The sequence below is a fragment of the Microcebus murinus genome, chromosome 6 (genome assembly GCF_040939455.1).
Source record: "Microcebus murinus isolate Inina chromosome 6, M.murinus_Inina_mat1.0, whole genome shotgun sequence".
Taxonomy (NCBI): domain Eukaryota; kingdom Metazoa; phylum Chordata; class Mammalia; order Primates; family Cheirogaleidae; genus Microcebus; species Microcebus murinus.
In genome coordinates, this window is record NC_134109.1 from 79,445,585 (window position 1) to 79,471,088 (window position 25,504).

At 52.1% G+C, this 25,504-nt stretch overlaps 1 protein-coding gene and 1 pseudogene across 1 annotated transcript; one reads left to right on the top strand and one right to left on the bottom strand.

Moving 5' to 3' along the window:
* Nucleotides 1–859: 859 nt before the first annotated feature.
* Nucleotides 860–17,222, bottom strand: BMF (Bcl2 modifying factor). The gene is made up of 4 exons (XM_012766392.3): nt 17,100–17,222; nt 14,712–15,008; nt 13,061–13,221; nt 860–1,086 (listed from the first exon to the last, which is right to left on the bottom strand). The coding sequence occupies exons 2-4, from the start codon at nt 15,001–15,003 to the stop codon at nt 985–987; spliced, it is 555 nt and encodes a 184-aa protein (XP_012621846.1). The 5' UTR covers nt 15,004–15,008; nt 17,100–17,222; the 3' UTR covers nt 860–984.
* A 3,628-nt stretch (nt 17,223–20,850) lies between these two features.
* On the top strand, nt 20,851–22,308 carry LOC105872589 (zinc finger protein 639 pseudogene; annotated as a pseudogene).
* Nucleotides 22,309–25,504: the final 3,196 nt, after the last annotated feature.

Sequence of the window (25,504 nt, forward strand, 5' to 3'; positions counted from 1 at the left end):
AAGGGGTCTGAGGTCCTCTAGGGCTGACTCCTATTGGTGGGGTGGCCGCCACATCTCCCAGCCCCGCGGCAAACCTGCCCATTTATGTCCTATGGTGCTGTTGCCGGGGGTGGAATGCAGTCTGTTGGCAGGGGCTTTTGAAAGAAGAGCTGACAAAGGCACAAGCCACTGGCTACGGTGCGTTGACTGGCTATTTGGCTCATCCATGCTGGACACCCAGCCAGTCCCAGACAGCCAGAGGCGGTGGTCGCTCTGCACCTTGGACCAATCCTGGGGCCTCCAAGTGGGACCAAGTCAGATCTGAGGCCTATCCAGAAGTCTGGTTTGTTTTTCGGCATATTTGAGGGGTCCTTGGAGAAACCCAACCCTCCCTGAGGTCTGCTGGAGGTGACAGGGGCTGGGCAAGAATCCCTGAGCCCTTGGGGCAGGACTGGCTGGGCCAAGTAAGAACCCAGACAGACGAGGAGCTGGCTGGCCAGCCTGGTAAAGCTGCCATCCTCAGCTGGCAAGGCCGTGACTGAGGCCCTGGTGGCTTAAAGCAGGGTGACTCTCAGGGTCATCGCCCCATCCACAGTGGAAGGCTGACAGGTTTGGTGAAACTGGGAGACTAATCCAGTCTATTTCTTAGCCGAGTTCCTGTGGAAAAACTACAGTCCACTCCCAGGAGAGCATTGCTAACTGGTCATCTTCGACAGCTGGAGACGGAAGAATCTACTTGTCAGAGCCCTTGGGAGCTCCCACCATCACCGCCACACCAGCCTCTCCTTCAACAGTGTTTGACAAAGGCCCATTCCCGCTTGAGGCCCTGAACAGGGAAAGGAAGTCCCGCTTGGGTATATCATATGTACACAAGAGAAATTTTAAAAATACAAAACAACAACAACAACAAAAACAACTCCACGAGACACAGTGTCAGTCCTGCCCAACGTCCTTCCTGTTCCAGACGGTGTTCCTGATGCCCCATGCGAAGAGGGGAGCCCAGCCTCACCTGGGGCCCGCCCCGTTCCTGTTCTCTTCTCCGTTCAAAGCGAGGTTGTGTAGGAAGAGGAGGATCTGCCACCACACGCGATTTTGGTTCTGCTGGTGCTGAAAGAAAAAAAAAAAAAACAACTCCCAAATACATCCTTGGAGGACTCCTTATCATTTCCAATAAAAGCCCCGATCTACAGGCTCTTTAATCCTATCAGTTCAGCAAACTGGGGGGAGAAGGGGGGAGGCCAAAGAAAAGTGGCATGTGGAGGAGATAGAGGAGTTCTCCAAAAACAATTGCAGTTTTAACATTAAAAAGAAAAGACCAGGCTCTGTGTGCACTGTGCACAAGAGGATTAAACTTTTTCCCCTGCTCGCAGGATGTTCCAGAGTTTAGCCAAGTGCTGCTTTTAATCAGATTGGCTCCCAAGCCCCTCAAACCTCAGCTGCATGAACAACAAACTTGCTTCAGAGAGAAAGAGAAGAAGTGCCCCCCTCTCTCCCCCCACTGCAAAGTAACAGAGAGAACAAGGGGAAGAGGGGGGGCCTCCATCTGCAAGTGATTTGACACTGTGAAGGTCAAAGGGTTAATCTTCAATTTAAACCACACTGCTGAGGCAGCAAAAATCTGATTTCATCCAGTGCAAGCACGCATACACACACACACACACACACACACACACACGCACACACGCATGCACACACGTGTGCCTGCCCGCTCTCCCTTCCCAGCGTCTCCAGCTCTGTGCTGCCCTTTTTATAGCTGCTCTTGACAGTAAGCCATAAATAATCCCTCTTGGAGCGCTTTCCTACTGACTGGAGCCAATTAAACGTTAAGCAAGAACATACTTGAAAACAAAACAAAAACAAAGAATACACACTACGCTCTGGAGGTTATCCCAGGTCCTGCCGGCAGGCTGGGAAGCCAGGGGCAAAGTTCAGGGGTCAGTGGCTCACAGGCTGCTGGCTGCTGCCCTGCCCACACAGGTACCATTTCCTGGGGGCCGGCAGAGGCCCAGAGGGGACTAGGGGTGCTAGAAGAGGCAGTCTTTGTTCTCTCTTTGTCTGCCAGGGCAGAAGGATGGGGCTGGGGCCTCTCCACAGGGTTCTCAGTGGACAGAGGAATAAAAACCCAGTGTGCAGAGAGGAGCCAGCACGAGCTGGACTTGGAGTACTTCAGTGGCCCGGGCAGCAAACGAGTTTATGTGAGGTGTCAGGGGGAGCTGGAGCCCTCTCTTAAATTATCTTTAACCACGGCCCAGCCCCCGCCAGGCAACTGCTCCTAGTCACACGGGAAGAGGAGGACAGAGTAAGTCGGCACAACTGGACAGTGAGCCCAGGTTTCCTGGACTCCCAGAGCTTTGAAGTTACACCCAGCCCAGCCTCCCTAACCTGTCCCCAGGGAACCAGCCCTAGGCCACAAAGAGAAGAGCGGTGTCCACCGAGGCTGACCTCAGGGCCTGACAACCCAGGTGGACACAGACTGCCCCACATCCACAGCCAGAGCATTCCTCTCTCCCCTGCAGAAGAGACTGGAAAATAACCCAGCAACTGGAGGCACAGCTCCTGCTAGGAGGGGAAGGGAAATCGGGCGTGCCACAGAAGAGGCCTGGCAGGCACAGGCTGGGGAGACTGATGGCTTCCTCATGTTTTGTAAACAAAGATGAGTAAAAAGAGGAAACACACCCGGCTTAACAAAATCTGGTTAGAGTAAAGCCGCGTGAAAATGGACTCAGCTGCACACCCGAAGACGCAGGCTTGTAGCAGCTGGGCAGAGGACCCCCCCTCCGCCTCCCCTCCCCAGCTGCTGCCCAGGACAGGTGCAAAGGTCATGTGGCGGAACAGAAGGAGAATCCAGGAAAAGACTGATCCCTGGAGAGGCCAGTCTGCTGGAATCCCAAATCTCCTTAGGTGCTTGTGTGAAAAGGCCAAGTACCAATAATACTCATGATCATAACAATAGTAGTAACACGGAGAGTACAGGCCAGGCTCCGTTCTGTGCGCTCTACCACCTTGCTTCTCAGTGTGGTCCACGGGCCAGCAGCCTCAGCGTCACCTAAAAAGCTTCCTAGAAATGTAGACCCAGCGACTCAGGTCTCAGGTTCCCCAGGTGACCTTGAGTTATGCTATAGTATGGGAAGTGCTGCTCTATACATACTCAACTCCTTTGGTCCTCCCAACAACCCTAAGAAGTAGGTATGTATTATCAGGCCCACTAAGATGACATAACTGAAAGAGTTAGAAAACAGCCACCAGAGCTAGTAAATGGCAGGGACTAGACTGAACCGAGGCAATCTGGCCCTAGAGCAGCATCCCTTCCCATCTTCACTATGCTCCGAGTGCTACCATGCGCCTTTATTTATACCAAAGTGGACCTTCTAGCCTCTTCTTACTAAATCATCTCAAAACAGCTCAATGGCCAAGGAAGGGAGATGGCAATTCTGTGATGTTGGGCCTGGGCCAATCCCATCGCTGTATGTCTCAGTTTCCCCCCAAATTCCACTTAATGGAGGCCACCTGCTGACTGCACAACTTCCTGGGTCCTCAGGTCTCTAGCAGTGAGGCAAGGCAGCACTCTCACCTCCGTCATTTGAGGGCAGGACACTAGGGGACCCAGAAGCAGCTGTGGGCCAGACAGTGTGTCAGAGGGAAGGCCTCGATGCAGGAGGCTGGGCACAGGGCAGCCCTCAGGAAGAACCTGGGCTCCATGCCTCTGCCTGTGACGTCCTTAGGGCTCATGAACTGGAGAGGAAGGCATTATGGGTGGTGGATAGATCCTCATACCAGGGATAAGAGGACCCGGCTTTAGGCTGGGATTTCCCACCAACCTGTTTGTGAGTCCTCACTTGACTTATAAGGAAAATGCAGGTATTGAATTAGATCAGTGGTTTTCACACCCAGTTGTGTCACTAAACCTCTGAGGGGTTAGTGTAAATAGTCTCCAGGCCCCACCCAGACCAACTGAGTCAGAATCTCCAGGGAAGGGTCCCAGGAATTTGCATATTGAACAGGCTCTTTGGGTGACATTTTAAAACTCAGAAATCATTTACTGTATATTTTAATCATAAAAGCAATACATGTTAATTGTAGAAAGCTTGGAAAATACAAGAAATTACAAAAGAGGAGATAAAAATCACTTATGATTCTGTAGCCTAGAAGATAACACTTCATGATTTGGTGTTTTCTTCAATCCCTTTCAATCTCTTCCCACAGAGTTAACATGCCTTACCCCAGCGGCCAGGCCACAGGTAAATCCTGCCCAGGTGGTTCTGCAGCAGCCAGGCCACAGATCGGCTTTTAGAAACCACTGAGGTGCTTTTCCAGCCCCGAGGAGCTTGTCATCTATGATTGCCTTCAGGACTACAACTCAGAGCTCCAAATCCTGTCAGCCTGGTGTGGGGGCTGGGAGCCCATCCACAGGCCCATGAACCTCTCTGGGCACAAGCAGCTGCCACACATACTCCACTCCGCCTTTCCCTGCCACGGGGCAGCCTCCAAAGGCCCTTTTCCAAAAGGAAACCAAGCTGCCTTGTACCAAGAGAATCAAAGAATGCCCTGATTACGAGGAACTACAATAAATAAAATATTTTCTAAAAGTTAAACAAAAGGGCCTGACTAGAAAGGAAAGAAAAAGGACTTGAAGGGAGGCCAGTGGGAGAAACAGTAAGGAGGAAGGAAGTCAGCATTCACCCAACAGGATGAAGTACACAAAGACACCAAAACACCAGACAACACGGGTCCTTCCAGAAGAGGGTGTGGAGGAGCCGGGGAGAAGGAAGGGGAAACCAGGAAAGGGTAGGCCTGGCCTCTGACCCTTAGGCACCTGGCATAGCACCTAGAACCCAACCTGAGATCAATGAGGGCAGACCCCTGAGCAAGACCCAGCTCTCCTAGACTTGGCTTGCTCTCCCCCCACAGGATGGGGATTCCTAGAATGCACAGCCAGGGTGCCCCAGGGTGGCAGGCTGGGCTAGAGGGGATAGAAAGCTTACCCTAAAGCCCTCCAATTCATAGAGCCTACAGGGTAGAACCACGACATGGAGGGAAAGAATAGAGGTGAATGCCCCAAGGGAAGGAGCCCAACATGGCGGATCAAAGTGTGCCCTTCAGTTTAGAGGGCACGGGCAGGCACCAGAGACCTGTGAGCCTCCTTTGGCTCAGCCTCACTTTCTGGCTCTGGTCAGGGGATGAAGGCAGTCGGTCGGCAAGTGTTTCAATCCCTGCGGTGCTCGAGGCTCTGTGCCCGTAAGCGCGGTGGCCCATCCTGGGTAACGGGAGCATGGAGGCACAGTGTGGCACTCGGCAAGTGCACGCTGGACTGACTACAGAAGAGCCAGCCCTGCAAGATAACCCGCGGCTCTGAGGCCAGAACAACTGAAGTCTGGTCAGGTCTAAAGATGTACTTTATGTGATAGTATCAGCCTCTCGCCTCAGGAGAGGCCCAACTAGTAAAACGCTTTCTTCTTATTCTTTCTTTTTTTTAAAGAGCTGGCCGTGGTGTCTGACAAGGTTGGGTTACATAAATCAAACTCTGTTTCATCCCACACGGCCTCTGCCCTGAGCACAAAGCTCGTTCCCGGCCCTCCCTGGATAAGAATCTCCCTCTGCCTCCCCGCTCTCCAGATCCAGTTCACACCCTCTGGGGGCCGTGTGTGCTGCCGTGTGGCAGGTGCTCCAGCCAGAGCCTGTTCACCCCCGAAGACAGAGGAAGAAGCCACGCCGAGCAGTGCACGGCTGTAAAGGAACCTAACACAGAAAATGCAAATCCAGCAGACTGCAATTTACACTATCTCATACTCAGAACAGGGTGCTTCCCTGTCTTCTCATTTGATCCTCCCAAAGATCTGGGCCACAGGAAGGGCAGGCATTATCAACCCCATGTCACAGACAGGGAACCAAGGCTCAGAAAAGTCATCCTGAGTAAGCCAGCTGGGTGGGGGTTATTCCAACCCCTGCCTTCTGACTCCAAAGGTATGTCCTTTCACTAAACTATTATAGCATGTCAGCTTTTTACTTTATAATAAAAAAAAATTACAGTGTTTATTCACATTATGAAAACAGTATTACCTTTTCAAAGGGAATCACCACTGAACTGCTCGCCTAGTATGTTTAAAGACATTGTTTCCAGATCATTAACTATTTAGTAAGGATGCTGTGGACCAGAAAGAAATAAACCTTTCAGAGGCGGGGCTAACTGAAGATCAAACAGAAATAAAGCTAAAACTGGTCTGAAATTATAACTTCAGACCATGTTCTGAAGCCATGCTCGATTCTTTAAAATGCAGAATTGCATCTACTCGACTCTACAGGGTGATCCGCACTCCATAACATGCCACTTTCCTGCCTCTTCCCTGTCCCCTGTCACACTCCAAACCTACCCAGGCCAAGGCCGAAGGACAGAGCCTTGCCTTTGAGAACAGGAACACCGAGATAAGAGAGACTTCTGGAAAATTCCACTTGAAAGAAATTGGGAAGATGTTTTTGTTGAGTTCAGCAAGCTTTTATCAAGCACCCAACTGAGCTGAGAGTTATGAGGGATACAAAGATGATTAAAATATAAAGCTTGCACTCAATTCTTTTACAACAGAATGGGGAGAAAAGCAAGAACACGGAACTAAGTACAACACAAGGCAGAACCAGGCGGGGCAATAGACGGCAGCTGCGTTGTAGCTGCTTTCTGGAATGTGTTTGTTGTGCAGCAGGGATGAGGTGGTGAGAAGACCAAGGTTTTATAATCAATCAAATCTGTAAGACTCCCAGCTCAGCTGATTGCAGTGTGAATTGGGCATGTTACCTCAAGTCTCTGAGTCCCAGTACCATGGGGTCTAAAAGTACAAGGTTGCTGTGGTGAATAAATGAGGACACAGGCAAAGCACTGGCCTGGTGGCAGCACTGAGCAGGCTTGTCCTTCCCCGTGAGGCCAGGGAAACCAGGACCCACCTCCACACGCCCAGGGGCCTGCGCCAGGAGCACTGTCTCCCGAGCAGACTCATGAAGTCCCGGGGAGATCCCTGACTTTCTACGCTCCGATTGGCCACACTGCCAGAGGCAACTGGGCTCAGGATCCCAGGCTGCCACGCTGGGGCAAGCCCTGGGCCCAGTGGGTCCACAGCCTCACATGCTCACACTGCTTCTGACCCAGGTGCCCAAGTAATGAGCAATGTGGCAAAAAAGAAAAGAAAAAGAAAAACGCTGCTAGGCAAGAGCTTCCTCCGACCAGCCAGCAGTGCTAACAGGACATTGAAGCCACCACGGCAACACCAATCACTTCTCCAAGGAAGAAAGGGGAGCCTGGAGCCGGCCAGTTCTCAGTCAAAGACATCAGGCTTCCTCTAACACAACTGCAGGACACTGGCTCCAGCCACTGGGGGCTGAGGGTGAGGGTGGAGGGCAGGGTTGTGCCGTGCCACGATGACCCCAGACATCCGTTCTGCACCTCCAGAGTCTAGGGGCAGGAACTGCTGAGAACTGTACCCAGTTTCCCCAGGGATCACTCAGTTTCAGTTTCCCTCAGTCTGAGAAGAGTTCCCTCAAAGCACTGGCAACTTCTGGAGGCTCACTGGTGTGTACCCTGGTTAAAGCCATCAGGGGCACTGAAGAGGAGCAGGCCTGGGGTGGTCATGCAGAAGGAACCCAAAGTCTCTGACTCTCGATTTGGGGCCCTTGGCAGCTGGCTGTTCTTGTTCCATCCTGGGCCAGCTTCCTGGACAGGACAAGGCAAGCTGGGCAAGGAAGAAGGTTGGAACCCTCCCCTCCACACACGGGCTGACTGTTCGTGTTCTGGACATGAAATATGCCCTCTTGGCTGCCAGACGTGGATCAAAAGGCAAACCAGACATTTTTCTTTATCCTTCTTTCTTTGTGCTTCCCCCAACTCCCTCATCCCAGTACCCAACCTCTAAAAAGAAAAAAAAAAAAAACAAAACCCAGCTCCCATCCCCATGGCCTGCCTTAGTGGAGAGGGAGTGAACTGTCTGGAAGTACAAGGCCCTTCTCCTGGAAGAGAGAGTAGTCAGGTGCAGAGTGTGTGGGGAACTCGGCCTCTAGTCTGCCACGCTGATGACTCAGAAGCTAAATTTAGCGAGCGATATAAACAGAGCCAGCCACAGAGCAAACACAGGGCCCCCAAGCCCCAGTGCTGGCTCTCACGCACACGGCTCTCCGCGGCCCCTCCCCCAGCCCCACTCTTCCCCTGGCACTGGCCTAGGTAGACCTCCCACTCCTGGGACAGAGGCTGGCTCCCCAGAGACCTTTCTCGCTCTAGGGCAAATCTCTGAAGCCTTGCCCAGGGCTGCCCCATTTAGAGCCTGGGCAACTTCACTAGCCAGGGTCTGAGTTCCAGGAAACCACTCGCCAGCAAGGAGTGCATCCTGAGGGTCAGGAGGCAGTCAGGGGCTCTCTGAACAGGCTGCTGGGTAGGGAAGCTGCTAGTTAATACACCACATGAACACCAACTTGAGTACAACTTCCAAAAGAGCTCCCTAAGAATTATAAAGTCAGGTCCAAGGGAAATTCTTTTTTTTTTTTTTTCTTACCTCCTCCTCCTCCTCCTGCAAGGGAAATTCTTAAAGTCATCTTTTAACACATTTCCAAAAGTAGTCAACTGTCCCTACCTTAATGGCTATTTGTATTATAATTCCCAAAGGCCTCTCCCATCAACTCTGCAAGGTAAGTATTGGAAACCAAGGCTTGGAGAGGTTAAATGATCTGTCCATGGATATAGAGAACTTACGAGTGGCAAAGGTGGGATTTTAACCCAGATCTACCTATAAGTCCAGGATCCTTTCTGTGATGTTACAAGGAAGGACCGTTTCAACTGAGTGGCTGAAAGTTTTCTCAGGTTTCATTTTCCAAAAAGTCTAATTAATTCAGGGAATTTCTAAACCCAACTTTTCTGAATGGAGACACTCTGGTCCAAGTGAAAAGACTATTGACAACATGAGGAATCCCAATCCTCCCGTAGCTTTACTCACCCGTCTACAACAGCTACCTTTTTTGAAGATCCTTGGTCTCTTAACATTGTCCAGAAACACCCCCACAAATGTCACGATGGGCCACTGGGACAGGAGACTTTCCCAAGGGGAGGGGACACCAGTTCCTGTCCTTCCTCAGGCCCATGCTGAAGGAGACCATGACACAGGCAAAGGAAAGAAGCTGGGACTCAGACCTTCTGGCCAGGGCCACCTATGAGCTCAGTTAGGAAGCAAATCTGCCCCTCACGCTTCTCTGCAGAGGCCGATGGACATGGAAACACCATGGCACTACCCTCACAGAGCCCACGTCAAAGTGAGCCATGGTCAGCAGACCATCGGGGTCCCTGAAACAGTTTGTCAGCTCACGAAGGAGCAAAGAGAGGAACCTTCACTCCTGAGCCAGCCAAAGGAGAGTGGGATGTGTGGCGAGGTTCAGACACGATTTTACCTCCACTTACTCTGCCTCTGACTCTCTTGCTGCTCTGCAGACCCAAAGAGCTCACAGTGAGCACTCTGACCTTCTGGTGGATCTGGAGGAGCCACCGGGAATTGATCACTGGGGTAACCAGGCTAGTCCTCCACCTAGCAACACTCCCCAGAAATATACTGAAAGAGCACATGGCTGGCATAAACTGACACCCAGGGGAACTAGGAACCTGTTGCACCTTGGGTCATGTTGATAGGTTCAATTTGCCACAATGCCATCCTATCCCATCATCGTGCCCCCTCCCTCTGCTCCACACCTCCAAGGGAGAAGGTTCCTCCAGGGCAGAGAGGTGAACAGCTGAGGTCTGTAATTGGGCCAAAATGAGGGAGCTCACACTCCCTACAGGACTACGGACCAATGGCCACTGTCTGACCCCAGGAGTTGTCCCAGATCTGGGGGGGTTGGGAAAGGAGGTGGCCAGGCTTACTCAAGCTCCCTCCTGGGTTGCCTCTCTCAGCTCTCTAAACTCAATCTACAATGATAGGGAATGACGATCATTCTTGGAGGAGACATTGATAAGGCTAAAGTCTACAACTGAACAGAGCCTGGATGCTGATTTATCTGGACAGGGCAGGTGGAGGGAAGTTCAGGGAGGCAGCTCTGTCAGAGATCAGCCTGACAGGTGGACTGGGAAATGAACTATGAACAAGAACAAATGTGCAGGACAATCAGGACTGTAAACACACAGAAGGAGACAAGCATTCAAGAATATCTACTATGGGCTGGACACGGTGGCTCATTCCTATAATCCAGCACTCTGGGAGGCTGAGGTGGGAGGATTGCTTGAGGTCAGGAGTTCGATACCAGCCTGAGCAAGAGCCAGACTTCTTCTCTACTAAAAATAGGGGAAAAAAAACTTAGCCGGGTATGGTGGCACTGGCCTATAGTCCCAGCTACTCAGGAGGCTGAGGCAGGAGGATCATTTGAGCCCAGGAGTCAGAGGTTGCAGTGAGCTACTATGATGCCACTGTACTCTAGCAGGGTGACAGAGTGAGACTCTGTCTCAAAAAAAAAAGAGTATCTACTATATGCCCTGAATGTTCACAGGTATTTTGTCACTTATTCATCACAATAAAATTCTGTGGTATTAGCTCTAATTTGCAGAAGAGGAAATAGGCTCAGCAAGGTCAAGTGACTTCCCGGTGGCTAGCAGGTGGCAGAGCTGGTATTCAAACTTGGACCTTCTGACTCTGTACCCAAATCCTAGACACTTAATCCTAAACAACTTCCTTCCCAGTGCCTCAGTTTCTATGTCTACAAAAATGAGGGAAGGGAATAGGGAAAGAAAATAAAGGATAAGAATGGGGGAGTAACAACAGTACTTTCTAGAAATGAAATATTAGACAATAGTTTATATAAGAATTAAGTTCAGAAAATGACTCACTTCTTAAAACCAGCTGCCAAAAGGTCCCAGGAGGGCTAATGCTCCACCTGCCTGAAGCTATCAGCCTGGCCCCTCCCACAGGACGAGTTCCTAGTGAAGGTCTGTGAGCAGGGCCAGTGAGGAGAGGATTAAAAGAGGACTCCGGGGAGAATTCTCCAAGGAAAAGACAAAAAGCCTGGCTCTTCGTACTTGAAAATTTGGGAAAACCAGCTCTTTGACAAGAAAGGCCTCCCTGGCCAGCCTCCTGCCATTGCAAGATAGGAGAAGTAGGTAGCTGGCAGGAGGGTGGGGACACAGGGAACTTGGGTGCCAGTGTGGAGTGAGGTGCAGGGCAGGGGAGACTCGCATGCAGCTCTCCTTTGGTTTTCCTTCTCCCTAGCTGGGGTGGCTCTGGCTGGGAGGACAGCATCCTGTCTAGGAGTGACCTGTGTTCCTCAAAGAGGTAGAGCTGGGAGAAATGATGCCAACCAGCAGAAAGCAGGGCCAGACCTTGGCATAAGGGCCTCCTCCTCCTCCTGTTCAGGACCGAGTCAGGAGGAAGGCCCCCAGGATTGTGTCACAGTCCTGTGCCAGGGCACAGCTGGGCAAGGGAGGCCTCCCAGCCTGCACCCAAGCCTACAGGGGCTCACCAATGGATGGGGGAATATTCTGGTAAACAACTGCTGAAGGAGATCAGATTGTTGTAAATGAAGTAAGCTGCCTTCCAGACAGTCTTCTAGATGAGTCCAGGAGACCCATAGCCACCGTCTCCTCCCATCCTCTCCAGCCCCAGGACTGGAAACTGTGAGCTGGGTTCAGCCCTAGGCCTGTACAACCAGGGGAGGAAGGAGGCCAAGAGGCTGAAAACCAGAATCTGAGTGAGTCCACGCATGGACTGAAGGGGAAACACTAAGCCAAGTTTCCACCAAACAATCAAAGCAGGGAATAGGACTGGAGCTTGGGCCTGTTATCTAGGCGTAGGGCCACCCTCTCCTCCTGACCACTAAGGGACTGGAGGAGCCAAGCCCAGGTCCAGCCCTAAATTTCCCTCAGCACTCCTTGGCAGGGGCGCGAACCCTATCTAACCTGATGGCCAGTTCTCAGGAAGCCCAAGGTCAGTTCCTCTTCCCCTAGCACTGGTAATGGTTTGGCCCTTAAGTCAAACCTACTACAACCAATAACTTTCCTCTGGTCACCTGAAGTTACCCATCTAATCTCAGGGTCTGCCCAATCATAGTTATTTATTCTCTTGATTTCCTGACAGACAGACAAACAGAGACATACACGCACACACGCGCGCGCGCATGCACACAGAGCCAGCTGGGCCAGGGACGCAGTCCCAGAGGTGGGGAGTGTGTTCCCTTCCAGGTGGCGTGCCTTTGGCTTCAGCTGTGGCTGCACTAGCACGGATCCGGCCTCAGGCTCCTCTCCCTGTCTTGGCAGCCGTCCAGAAAGCCGGCCCAGAGAGGAAGGGTTAAGTGCCTGGGGGCCCAGCCCAGACAGAGGCTGCGGAGCAGGGCAGCCTCCAGTCAGTGGCACGGAGGGCTCCTCCAGCACGAGCCTGCCAGCCGCCTCCTTTGTTGACGGACTCTGCCACATGCTCCACTGACACGCGATGCTCCGCCCTGGCGGGGCTGGTGCCAGGCTGCCGGCCAAGCACCCGGCCAGCGCCCGGCTGGCCGCCAGTCTGGGGAGACTCTCCGAGGTACACTCTCCACAGTCCCAGGCCCTGGTTCCCAGACAGACAGTGAGGAGCGGCCTCCCCAGCTGGAAAGTGTCAGGTTTCAACCGGTTCTACCACTTTCCCCCACTCAGGCCCCATCCCCTGGCCTGCTTACCGGGTTCCCACTGCACCTCAGCCAGGCACCCCTGGACTGTCCAGACTCACTGCAGCACCCTGAAAATCTTCCCCTTAGTTCTGTAAGGGACAATCCCCTGAACTCATCCTGGAAAAGGGACAGTCTGTCAAATAAGACTGCAGAAAGCCACTCCATTCGCGGGGAGCAACTGCAGCATCTCCCAACACCACTCTTATGGAGCATGAGCTGGGAGTGGGCAGACAACCAAAGTGGAGCTCAGAGATGAGGGCAAGATGCTCATCCAGCTGGGCCCATCCAGTCCATGGGAATTGCAATAGCCAAGGCCAAAACTCTGGGACCACAAACTTGAGGCCTGGCAGAGATACAGTTGCTGAAAAGATGAGAGAGGCAGGCCTGGCCCCCAGCCCCAGCAGACACAACCCCTCCTCCCCAAAGCCCCCATGCCTACTTGCTGCACGTGAAGCCGGTGGAACTGGTCTGCAATGCACTGAAGCTTTCGGGCAATCTGTACCTCTGCTCGATGTTGCCACTGCCCTTCAGCGGGCTGTTCCCCAAGAGGTAAGCCTGCAGGGAAACTGGCAGGGAGAGGAAGCCGGTAGCCAGCATTGCCTGTAAAGATAGAGGAGACACATCTCAGCATTCTCCACAACTGCTCCAACATCCCATGCCTGCCCCACCTGGCCGAGACTTGGGGCCAAGGGTAAATCCTAGTATGGGAAGGGAGAGGAACCAGCCTGCCTTTATCAGGGCACTCTGCCAAGCTTGGATGGCCTGCCTTGCCTGCTGCCCAAGTGTGGAAAGTGGACGCTGGGAGGACAGAAGGGAATGGTCCCAGCCATCCCTTTGGTTCTCTGCTCACTGTCAGTGCCAGCAAAGGGCAGGGTGGTAATGTGTTGTAGGTGAACAGGCTAACCTTCTGTCCTTATTTCTCAAGCTACATTTGACCACAATTGATTATTCATGTAGTAGCAGGTTGAAGCCCTTCTTTGGAAAAGCACTGGAGGCAGCTCTCCAGTGTTTCTGGGTTATAGAGGACAGGGTTAACAAAGGACAGAAAAAAAGAAAACCAAAAAATGTCTTCACTTTCTTAGTGCAGTAGAAGGCGGCTGGTCTCAGCTCCTGAAGCTCTGGGCAGCGGCACAAAAACAAGGGAGAGAAAACTCCTGAGACTCACAGAACTGCCAAGTTCCTCTTCAGAGACAGCCGGGGACCAGACCGCTAGACCAGAGCTCCACACTTCCCGAGTGCTGGCATTAGAGCCACCGCTAGAGGCGCCAGCCTGCCTGCCTGCCGGCCCTATCCAACTTCTCAGACTCCCGCCAAAACTGCTTTGCCACAATTGCCCCACGGGGCAGTTCCCTCTGGGAATAACTGCGGCATCTCCTCAATCTGCTCTGTCAGACATAGCAAGTCTGACACCTTTAGCCTCCGCCCATAAGCTATTGTGCTACCAGAAGAAAACAGCCTGTCTGACCCTGCCCTTTTTGCCAGAGGAGGGCATATTTCTCATAAAACAAACCACTGAAGTCCACAAACGAAGGGGTCTTGTCTGATTGAGCCTTGGAAACATCCCCTTCCCTGGCATGGAGCCCAGGCAGGCCCAACCTCTTTCTCCAGTTCCCTTTCCAAGTACAGAAAGTCCCAAGTGACAAGTGGGGGCCACCTTCTGCCTTAGGAACCTTCCCTCCCAGAACAGGCTGGGTTTTCCCCTTCCATGTCAATAGCGGCGAGTCACAGATCCCTCAGCCTTCTCCAGCGCAACACGAGCAGCTTTCTGGAAGGCAAATCATCAGCAGGACACAAAAGGCTGGACCACTCAATGAGCACAGGATGTAAAGGAGACCCCATGGGCCCAAGGATCCCTCCAGAAAGGGACCGAAGGGCAGAAAGAAGTGCAAGACGGTTTGCCCCTTGGGGGGTCCTAGGAGCACAGTGAGGGGCAGCAACAAGCAGAGAAGCAGGAGGTTGAGAGCAGAGGAGTCAACAGCCCCTGCTGCTCAGTTGGGGGGAGGAAATAACAAAGAGCAGGTTTGGGGAGGGAAAGTCCCCTCTTTTCCCCCAGTCTCTGTGGGAAGAGTCTTGAGGCTAAAAGCACTCACCATAAAAGAGTCTCTGGGGTTCCTCGGTCACCCCACAAGGCAGCATGACACCCTGGCTCGGGGAGGCTGGGCTGAGGGTCTGGGTGGCCTTGTCTTCCTGGCTGGTGGGTCGAAGCCCAGGGCCACAGCAGTGGGTGAGAGGGAAGAGCTGAAGCCGGCTGAGGGGGCAGTCCAGCTGGCTCTGGGCAAACAGGTCAGCAGAGAGCACGCTTCCGGGCTGGGTCCCCGACTCCCCATCCTCTGGTTGGAACACGTCATCCTCCAGCTCCTCCACACACTGGGATGGTTCCATCTCCCCTGTTAGGGAGCAATGCAGGCATCTGGGATGTTGCTCCCTCCACCCTGCTCCCCCTTCTTATTTGAGAGAGCAGGGCCCATACAGATGACACACAACCCTGGTAACAGAGCACAGCCAAGGGTGACACCCACTCCCCAAATGTGGACTGCCTCAATGCTCAGTGACTCTTTACATCGCTTCCTTGAGGTCACCCAGCACCAGGCTTTACACCTCCTCCCCCTTCTAAACTAGGCTGAAGTTTGACTCTGAGGGTTGTGAGCAACAGCAGGGACAGGATCAGCTGCTACAAGCATGCAGGGTACTTGGGAAGTGTAAACCAGACTAGCCTCTGTAAGTGGCTTTGGGAGGGCAGAAGGGGGCTGTGGCTAGCTATACACACAGTGCTCACAACACACACACACACACACACACACACACACACACACACACACACACACACGTGCGCACCACCCTCAGGCATAATCTCCAGACTCAGTAGCAAAAACAAAAGCCAGCAATCCTAGGGCAGCCAGGTTCCCTCCAAACCTGCTAAGCCCCGCCCTACTGCCCATTTACCCTAGTCTCCACCCCCTGCTTGCACAACACAACAAACAGGCTCTGCAGTGTGGTAAGAGCATGTCTTGGGAGAGGAGATAAAGACCCTAGTTAGCCATTGCAGCTGCCCTCAGCTTGCTTCAAGCAGAGTAGAACTGCCTGCCCACTACAGGCTGGCCGTGAGGGTAGGTCCAGCCTCCCCCAGTGCAGTCTACCCACTAGTCTCCATGACTTCAAATCCTCATCCCCATAGTCTACCATTCCTGCCAGAGCTGAACCTGAGATTGGTGGAACCTGTCTCACAGGAGGAAGTAAAATTCAGCCTTCTTTCTATGACCTCACTCACTGCCTATACTGTTCAGGTTGTTGATGTGAGTTTCTTGGTGACAAAGAAGTTCCTCTTTGCTCCACCTGATGGCTCTTGGAAGTCTGAGCTTGGAGCCACTCAGCATCTTGAGCTTCCAACCCAGCCCCCTACACACACACATACCAGGAACCCCTTAGGGCCCCCAATGGTTAAGGATACAGAGACACAACGTTCATCTTTGTCAGACTCAATTAGAGATCTCCAGGAGTTCTGTCCCGCAGTCTCTTGCCTTTGAAGAACAAGCCAAATGGTCTGTGGGTTGGTGAAGTACTTAAAGGAATCTGAGTTAAATTCAGAAATCCTGCCTTTCCCAAATGCAAGCTCTGTCTGAGGTGTCTGCTTTAATCCTCCCTCCAACCCACCCAGTCCCCAAGCTATCTATAGTATTGTCTCTGCCCTCTTCCCTGGAGAGTGAGGAGATGCCTGCTAGGATGGCAAAGCAGACACATGGTGTTCTTTGGATAGTGTTTCCAAAGGGAGGTGGGGGCTGTATTCCAGCTTATCAGTAACAGGAAACAAAGTTTCCTGATGAAAGGACCAAGTGCTGTCCTGCCAGTCACCTGGCAGGGGCTCCCCTCCTGCCTTCCAGCCTCCTCCCTGCAGGCTGGCAATCCCAACCTAAGAAGGGGCCCTCAAAAGCCAATCACAAGCAGGAGTCATTGTCTTGGTTTTTCCTTTGAAGCTTATCACCTCCCCCTCCCCCTCCCAGAAAAGCCCCAAAGTTCAACCCTTGCCTGGACTGGACAGTGGGGGAGGTGCAGCGAGAGGGTGTGGCTCTGTGAGCCCTGGGGAGCCCTCCCACTCTCCACAGGAACTGCAGGTGGTTCTCCTGTGGGTGGGAGCCCCTGAAGGGGTGCTGGGCAAGGTCAAGTGTCAGCTGGGAGAGGGTAAAGAGATCCTCTCCTCCCTCTTCCCCTGAGCTAAAGCGGTGATGTCCAGACTGGTAGGAGGGGACACTTCTTAAGAACACTGCCAAGGAATACTTTATTCCCAGCAAGGGGAACCAAAACCTGCTGGATCCATCCCAGCCCTTAAGGGCTCAGAGGGATGCTGAACTTAGACTCTTCCTCCTTTCAGAAGGCAGCAGCCAGACACCCTGAGCCTCAACAGTGGTAAAACCTAGAAACACACACATACACATACATACACACACACACACACACACACACACACACCCCGCCCCCCAGACCTGGGTGACTCCAGGAGAGAGTCTCGGCCTCCGAGTCGTGATGCCAGGGCTCCGCGCCAGCGTCCAGCGTGATGAGCACTCTGGGGCTTGGCGCCCAGACTCGATTGGGAAGGAGGGAAAAAGCCCAGCTGTTAAGGAGAGGAGCCTTCAGACTCTGCAGGGAGGCGGGACGCCCCACGACTCCCTGACCTACCCCCAAATCAGCCCCAGAGGCCGGCAGTTCTCGGACACCCCGGTCGGCTCAGCCGTGCACCCCGGGTCCCCTGCCCACCTGGACCCAACTTCTTCGAGTCCCAAAGGCTACACTCAAGTTCCCTCTTGGAACAGCGCGCCCAGGGGCTCCGCACCCCGTTCCCTCCCCCGAGCACCCCAGTTCTGCATGATCACCCCAGACGTCCGCAGCCCAAACCCTTCCCGGGCCCCCACGCGCAGCGCGACTCTGCTCCCCACTTCCCCGAGGAGGTGCGATCCAACTCCGCCCGGCCCCCGGCCGCCGCCCGGGCGCTCACCGGGCTGCGGCGGGCGGCGGGCGGCGCGGGCAGGGGCGGCGGCGGCAGCGGGCACGGGCCGGCGCGGGAGGAGGCCACTCCGCACGGAGCGGTATTGTTTCCAAAATACGCCCGCTCGGGGCATCCCGCAAACAGCTGATGAGGCCCCGCCTCCCGGCGCGTCACGCCGATGGCTGGCCAATGGCGAGTGGAGCCCCAGGTCCCGGGCTGGGCGGCTGCCAGGGACGGTCACGAATGTGCGAACCTTCCGTTGGAAACATTACAAGGGGCCGAGCAAAATTCTGACCCCTGGCAGAAAGCGCTGTTGGAGCGCCGTCGCCAGCGCGGATTCGGTTCCTGACGCAGGCAATGGAAGCGCCAGAGAGTCCCTGAGTCTGAGTCCTGTCAATTAGGTGAGGGAGAGGGGGCGCCAGAGTGACTTTTGTCTTCTTTTCCTCGGCAATGGGCAGAATGATTGCTGTGCATTCAGAAACGAAGGGGAGGAGGAAGCAGAGAGCTTTTAGACGCGGCCAGAGTCTGATGGGTGCAAAGTGCGGATCCCAGAGGATCCCAGCCTAGTGGCAAAGCTCCCCCCGCCTGTCCGGCAGGTCAGAGGGAAAGTCCAGCCCCAAAGCGGTAGGAGGCAGGAGAACACGCGTGCGGGCACTATTACTGAGTGACATTCGAGTCAAACACACCCAGGGGGGCCCTCGCGTCCTCTTCTTGACTGGATGTGGACACTCCCGGAATAAGCATCTGGCCGAGGAGAGGCGAGCTCAAGAATGCAGGACGCTGCTTGGACAGTGGCCTCACATCCGTTTATGGCAGCAGCTAGAAACTGCTGGGGCTGCCAGGAGAGGAGCACGTCCTGCAGATCACCCGCGGGAACCTATGGGCTACTTCACAAACATTTTGGGGGCACCTACTTAGTGTCAGGTATTGGGCTGCATGCCAAAAACAACCTGGTGCCTCCCCTCAGGGAGCGTACAACCTACTATGAGAGGTAGACCTGGAACTAATGAAAGTGGAATAATGACTGCTGAGGGACGCAGAAAAATTCAGAATGCAAAGACTGGCAAAGGCTTCGGGGAGATGGCTTTTGAGTTGAATGAGAAAATTTTTCAATAAAGAAAAGGAGATAGCCCCGGCCAAGGGGCACCAGAATAAAGTACTGAACTGGAGAGCCTGCCTGTCCAGGGAAGAGGGGCAGGCTGGATGACTGGATCATTGGGGGCACTCTGGGATTTAGAAAGGGTGAGCATGGGCAGGGAGGCTCAGGACAGATTACAGAAGTGTTCCTGGAATGCTGGGCTGAGGGATCTGTATTTTATAAAGGGAGGTAGTGAAAATTTTATTGAAGATGAGTGACTTGACCAAGTCTGAACTTTAGGAAAGATAAATGATGAGTTCAGAAATTGGTGAGGGGGGCAGGGTATGGTGCTTTATGCCTGTAATCCTAGCACTCTGGGAGGCCAAGGCGGGAGGATCGTTTGATCTCAGGAGTTCGAGACCACCCTAAGAAAGAGCAAGACCCTGTCTCTACTAAAAAAAAAAAAAAAATAGAAATTATCTGGACGACTAAAAAAAAAAATATATATATATATATATATTAGCCGGGCATGGCGGCACATGCCTGTAGTCCCATCTACTCGGGAGGCTGAGGCAGGAGGATCCCTTGAGCCCAGGAGTTTGAGGTTGCTGTGAGCTAGGCTGACGCTATGGCACTCTAGCCTGGGCAGCAGAGTGAGACTCTGTCTCAAAAACAAACAAACAAACAAATAAAAACAAAAAAGAAATTGGTGAGGGGAAGCCAGTCCCTGCAAACAGTCTAGGTGTGAGAAGATGGAGGTCTGACCCTCTGGGTCAGTGGGACTGGGCAGTGCTGTCACCACGCTGCTCTCCTGGGTTGTAAACTCAGACAAATTTCAGTGGAGCTGGGACCCCCAACCCGGTGGAGCCTGAAGTTTCCTTGTACCTTTTTCCTACCCATTCTTTCCCTACCTCCCTCAGAGAGTACCTGAAAAAGAGTGAATCAGGCATATTGAGGGCTACGGTTGCTAGAGTAGGAAAATACCATCCCCACAGGACAGAGCAGAGGAAAAAGGGAAAGAGGGGAGATTCAAGGTTGGCCAGCAGCCTACTTCCCCAGTTGACAGATGTCCCACAAGAGGTGCCAGAGCCAAAAGGAGGTATATTATTTTACCAGGAGGCTTGGCCAACCAGGAGTATCAGAGCTGGTCAGGGTGAACTTGTACTCGTGCCACATGTCGGAAGATGAGGAGACCAAGCCCAGCCTCTGTGAAGGGCACTGGGAGCCCTCCATGGTTTCCCAAGCACAGACCTCCTTCCTCACCTTGCTTCCATCCTCCTCTTGTCACTGGCTTTCCTCCTGGGCCAGTATCTCAGGCTGGCCAGTGGTGCTATGGGCTGTCCTTAGGGTCAAGAGTGGAACTGAAGGACAAAGCAGCTCTGAATCTGCCCTCTGGGACAGCACAGGCCCTGAAGGGAGGGGGCCATCCTAGCTCTCCTGACCCACTCGCGATGCTAAAGCTCCACTTGGTCACAGCCCTGCATGGTGAACATGGGTCCACAAGGCAAGGAAGCTGGGAGAGCAGGTGTTTTATCCAGGATAACTAGCTTATCGAGGTCCTGAGCTTTAGGGTCTATGGACCTATAAAACTGGCTAAACTGTGTTTGTGGGTGCAAACATGGGTGGGGTGGCTCCTTAGCTTACAACAATTTCTTGAAGGGGTCTATGGCTCTATAAAAGATGATTTTTTTGTTTGGTTCGTTTTGGGTTTTGGTTTTTTTTTGTTTTTTTTTTTTGACACAGTCTCATTCTGTTGCCCGGGCTAGAGTGCCATGGCATCAGCCTAGCTCACAGCAACCTCAAACTCCTGGGCTCAAGCAATTCTCCTGCCTCAGCTTCCTGAGTATCTGGGCTTACAGGCATGCACCACGATGCCTGGCTAATTTTTCTATTTTTAGTAGAGATGGGGTCTCGCTCTTGCTCAGGCTAGTCTCAAACTCCTGACCTCAAGCAATCCTCCTGCCTCAGCCTACCAGAGTGCTAGGCTTACAGGCATGAACCACCACACTCAGCCTATAAAAGGTATTAAAAATCACCTTTGGCGGCGCCGCCCGCTGCAGCGTGTCTGCCGGCAGGCCCCCGCGGCCGCTCTGCTGGCGCTCAGGCGACTTGGATGCCGCCGCCGGAGCTGAGCTGGGGCAGGCAGGGGGACCCGGGGACGGATTGAAAAGATATGAATGAGTATCCTAAAAAAAGAAGACGGAAGACCTTACACTCTTCTCGTTCCTCAGATTCCTCTGGAATAAGCAGAATTGCAGATGGATTCAATGGAATTTTTTCTGATCATTGTTATAGTGTCTGTTCTATGAGACAGCCAGACTTAAAATATTTTGACAACAAAGATGATGGTTCTGATATTGAGACATCAAGTGACTTGCCAAAATTTACAGATGGAATCAAGGCCAGAAATAGAAACCAGAACTACCTGGTTCCTAGTCCAGTACTTAGAATTCTAGACCACACCGCCTTTTCTACAGAAAAATCTGCTGATATTGAAATTTGTGATGAAGAATGTGACTCACCGGAATCAGTCAACCAACAAACTCAAGAGGAGAGTCCTATAGAAGTTCACACTGCTGAAGATGTTCCAATTGCTGTAGAAGTGCATGCAATTTCCGAAGATTATGATATAGAGACAGAAAACAATTCCTCTGAGAGTCTTCAAGACCAAACTGATGAAGAGCCACCAGCTAAACTTTGTAAAATTCTTGACAAGAGCCAGGCTTTGGATGTGACTGCTCAGCAGAAATGGCCTTTACCGAGAGCTAACAGCAGTGGCCTCTATAAATGTGAACTTTGTGAGTTCAACAGCAAATATTTTTCTGATTTAAAGCAGCATATGATCCTGAAGCATAAACGTACTGATTCAAATGTGTGTCGAGTATGCAAGGAAAGTTTCTCTACCAACATGCTTCTGATAGAACATGCCAAACTACATGAAGAGGACCCCTATATTTGTAAATACTGTGATTATAAGACAGTAATTTTTGAGAACCTCAGCCAGCACATTGCAGACACCCATTTCAGTGATCGCCTCTATTGGTGTGAGCAGTGTGACGTGCAGTTCTCTACAAGCAGTGAGCTCTACCTACATTTCCAGGAGCACAGCTGTGACGAGCAGTACTTGTGTCAGTTCTGTGAACACGAAACTAATGATCCAGAAGACTTGCATAGCCACGTGGTAAATGAGCATGCATGTAAATTAACAGAGTTAAGTGATGAGTATAACAATGGAGAACATGGACAGTACAGCCTCTTAAGCAAAATTACCTTTGACAAATGTAAAAACTTCTTTGTATGTCAAGTATGTGGTTTTCGGAGTAGACTTCATACAAATGTTAATAGGCATGTGGCTATTGAACATACGAAAATTTTTCCTCATGTTTGTGACGACTGTGGGAAAGGCTTTTCCAGTATGCTAGAATATTGCAAGCATTTAAATTCATATTTATCTGAAGGGATTTATTTATGTCAATATTGTGAATATTCAACAGGACAAATTAAAGATCTTAAAATTCATCTAGATTTCAAGCATTCAGCTGACTTACCTCATAAATGTAGTGACTGCTTGATGAGGTTTGGAAATGAAAGGGAATTAATAAGTCACCTTCCAATCCATGAGACAACTTGATCTCTTTATTTCAACTTACAGAATGTCAATGTAAAATAATAAATTCAATTTTTTTTGGAAAAAAAAATCACCTTTGTAGGGAAATGGGGCTGGGGAGCAGCAGGAGGTTATCTTAGTGGGTCTGGGCAGTTTGCAAGTTGTGGGGAGGATCATATCCACTAGTGATATTTCTTTTAAGCCCTCTCAGAGGCCTTCCCAGCCTGCTCCCTCAGGCTGGTTCTGAAGGACACCTGTGGCTTGGCCTCCTGTGCTTTCAGCCTCTTAGGTCAAGCAGCAAGGGGCCCAGCCTTCTGAGCCTGAGGGACCAGAGAAGGACGTCAGGGATAAAGGGGTCAGGGAGGTCAGGAGCCTCACCCCCACCTCTCATCACTGTCAAAGCATGCCCTCCCTCTGAGTCCTTTCTCCCCTCCCAGCACAGCATGGACTTAGCAGTGTCAGGACCCGCTGGGTCGCAGATCTGGGCTCTGAGCTCCCTGACCAATAGCAGCACCCTGGGAACAAATGACCCCTGGGCTTTCAACTGGGCTCACAGCAAATGCACATTGCAGCCCCAGCAAGCTCACTCTCTTTCTTCTCTCCTCTCTCTCCCTGCTGACTGATGCTGGCTCTGGAAAGAGGGTCCCCAAAGAAAGAAGGCAGAGTTTCTCTGAAAGGCACGAGCGTGGAGGCTGTCAGAGAGGTGCACCTTCCCTGACAATCTGGGAGGGATGCAAAGAGTTAAGGGGAGGCTGCACTCAACTGGAGAGAAAACCCAGCTCCCTGCAGAAAGCGGGCAGGAGCCCTCTCCATTGTTTCACCTGGCTATAGGATTTCTCTTCGAGACAAGGAATGGGCTCTAAAACTCCAGTAACTGGATCGCAGGGAAGGGAGGTTTTTAAAAAACCAGCTGACAGCTGAATAATAGGAATTACCAGGCAGGCTGCCCTGGGGTTACTGAGGTTTGTAACTCAACCCCCAGGGAGGGGCTAGATTGGAAACTGATTTATGGGTAAGGGGGGGGGTCTTGCTGGGGGAGTCCATGGTGCCTGACCCCATTACCTCTTAACTCCTTCCAGAAGGGCTCATCAATGTTAGAAGGACCAGGGAACTGGAAGACTTGGGTGTTCTTCCCTGGCTGGGCTTGCTCTAATGGAGGGAATTTATATCTCTGTGCATCATTTCAACTGTCTACAAAAGACAGTTCCTCTAGTCTGAGTTGTACTCTGTGTGTGTGTGTGTGTGTGTGTGTGAGAGAGAGAGAGAGAGAGAGAGAAGCAGAGAGACGAAATATACCAGAACACACAGATTGGCTGTGGCTGGTTGGACAAGTGGGGAGACTAGATTTCCTAGTCGATGAGCTCACTGCTTGCCAATCACTGATTCAGTGAGACTCAGATAGGAAAGGCACCATACTAAGAGGAAAGCATCTGGGGATTCAGAGACCTGAGGGGAAACGCAGACGAAGGACTAAGGCTACCATGCTCGAGTCCAGGAGAACCCAAAAGATAAGGCAAGAAGTATGACATTCAGCATATATTCAGTTTTGTTGGGAGGACTACCCAGTAAATATCTGTGGAATGAGAATGAATGTACGAAGCGCTCTGTGTTAAGAAGGGGAGAGAAAGCTGTAGCAGGGGATTTCCAGTAAATGTCTGGTCCACTTTGTGTTTGTCATTTGGGATTCCTGGTCTTGCCTTCATTTCTTCTCACCAGCAGAGAGAACCACCCCTAGAAGGCTAGGGTGCTGCCCCCTACTCGCTGGGACCCTCAGATCACGCTCCCCCAGGCGTGGCACATGCCAGCACTCAATACGTCTGTAGAGACGAATTTACAGAAAAGCTATGAGCCAGGCCCTTAGGGCAGTGTCCTCAGCTCCCCTGTCCCCCACTCGATGCCCAGCCCATGGAAAAGAAGTTGGCTTTATCCTGCCAAGGAATGAAGAAATCCAGTCAAAATACATTTTCTTTCACTCTACTTCCCTAGAGATGATACTCTCTTTCCTGAGCAAGCGTACATCACTATGTCAGTACATACTTCTCTTTAGGATTGACAGGAAAATCTGGGCATTCCCAGCTAAAGCCAGAGAACAATTGATTGCTATCAAGGAAACCTACCACCAGGAAGAACTGGGGACCAGTCTTTTGCTGGCTTAAGGTCTCCCAGGTTTTGAACTCCACCCTCAAGAGGATCTTGGCTGAGATGAGTTAGATCACCTGTTTCCCAGCCAACCCCTCAGCCCCCACTGTCCTGGAGTTGGAGAGGGTCTCTCTCTGGCAGGGGCTCAATCACCCAGGTGTGAGTTTATCAAATACTTACTGAGCACCTGCCCTGTGGCAGACTCCATGCCGGGGGCTGGAGGCACAGACACAACCCTAGGGGGATCCTTGAGCATATCAGCTCTCTTTCTTCCCAAACATGAACTCTCACATACATAGCTACACACTAGCTCAAGGAAACACTGGGGTCAGGAGGAGGGTGTGGCAGGAAGAGCTGAAACTAGACAAGCTAAGGAAGAACAGCCTTCTGTGGAAGGCTAAGCCACCTCCCAGATGGTCTTGCCTTTCCTTGCACAGAAGCATCTGAAAATGTCTGATGCCCTGCTTCTTCCTGCTGTCAAAGCCCACCTGCCATCAGGGAGAGTAGCAGGAGCTCTAGGCTAGACAATGGAGATCTAGGTTCAGCTCTCGCTCTGCTACCAAGAGGTGACCTTCCAACACTCACATTTATGTCCTTGCCCCTATGGATTCAGAGGTGGCATAGCTTGGGTAAACAGTCTGGCTCAGCAGGGGCTAGGATTTGGGGCTGACACCAGCATCTTATCCCAAGCCTGCCCGGGTCCCTGGGCTGTAATCAAAACAACTCCCACCTGTTGAGTACCTACTGTGGGCCCCATCTTACACTTAAGGAGACTAAGGTCACATTTCCAAGGACAAACAGCAGCAGAAGCACAATTAGAAGCCACATCTGCCTGGCATGAAACCCAGTGCTCACATCCCCTACACCTACTGCCTTAAAAAGGCACGCCCAGTCCCTCCCCACAGACCGGATTAACTCCCCGTCCCCTTCCCCCATCAGTAACACACTGTCCCCCACTACCCCCAGAACAGGAAGGCCAAGCCTGAGGCAGCCTAGCGAGGTGAATTCCAGCCTCTCTCAGTCGCAAACACTCCCACCACCACCACCACCTGCAGCAGAAGCTATTGCATCACCCTCAGGA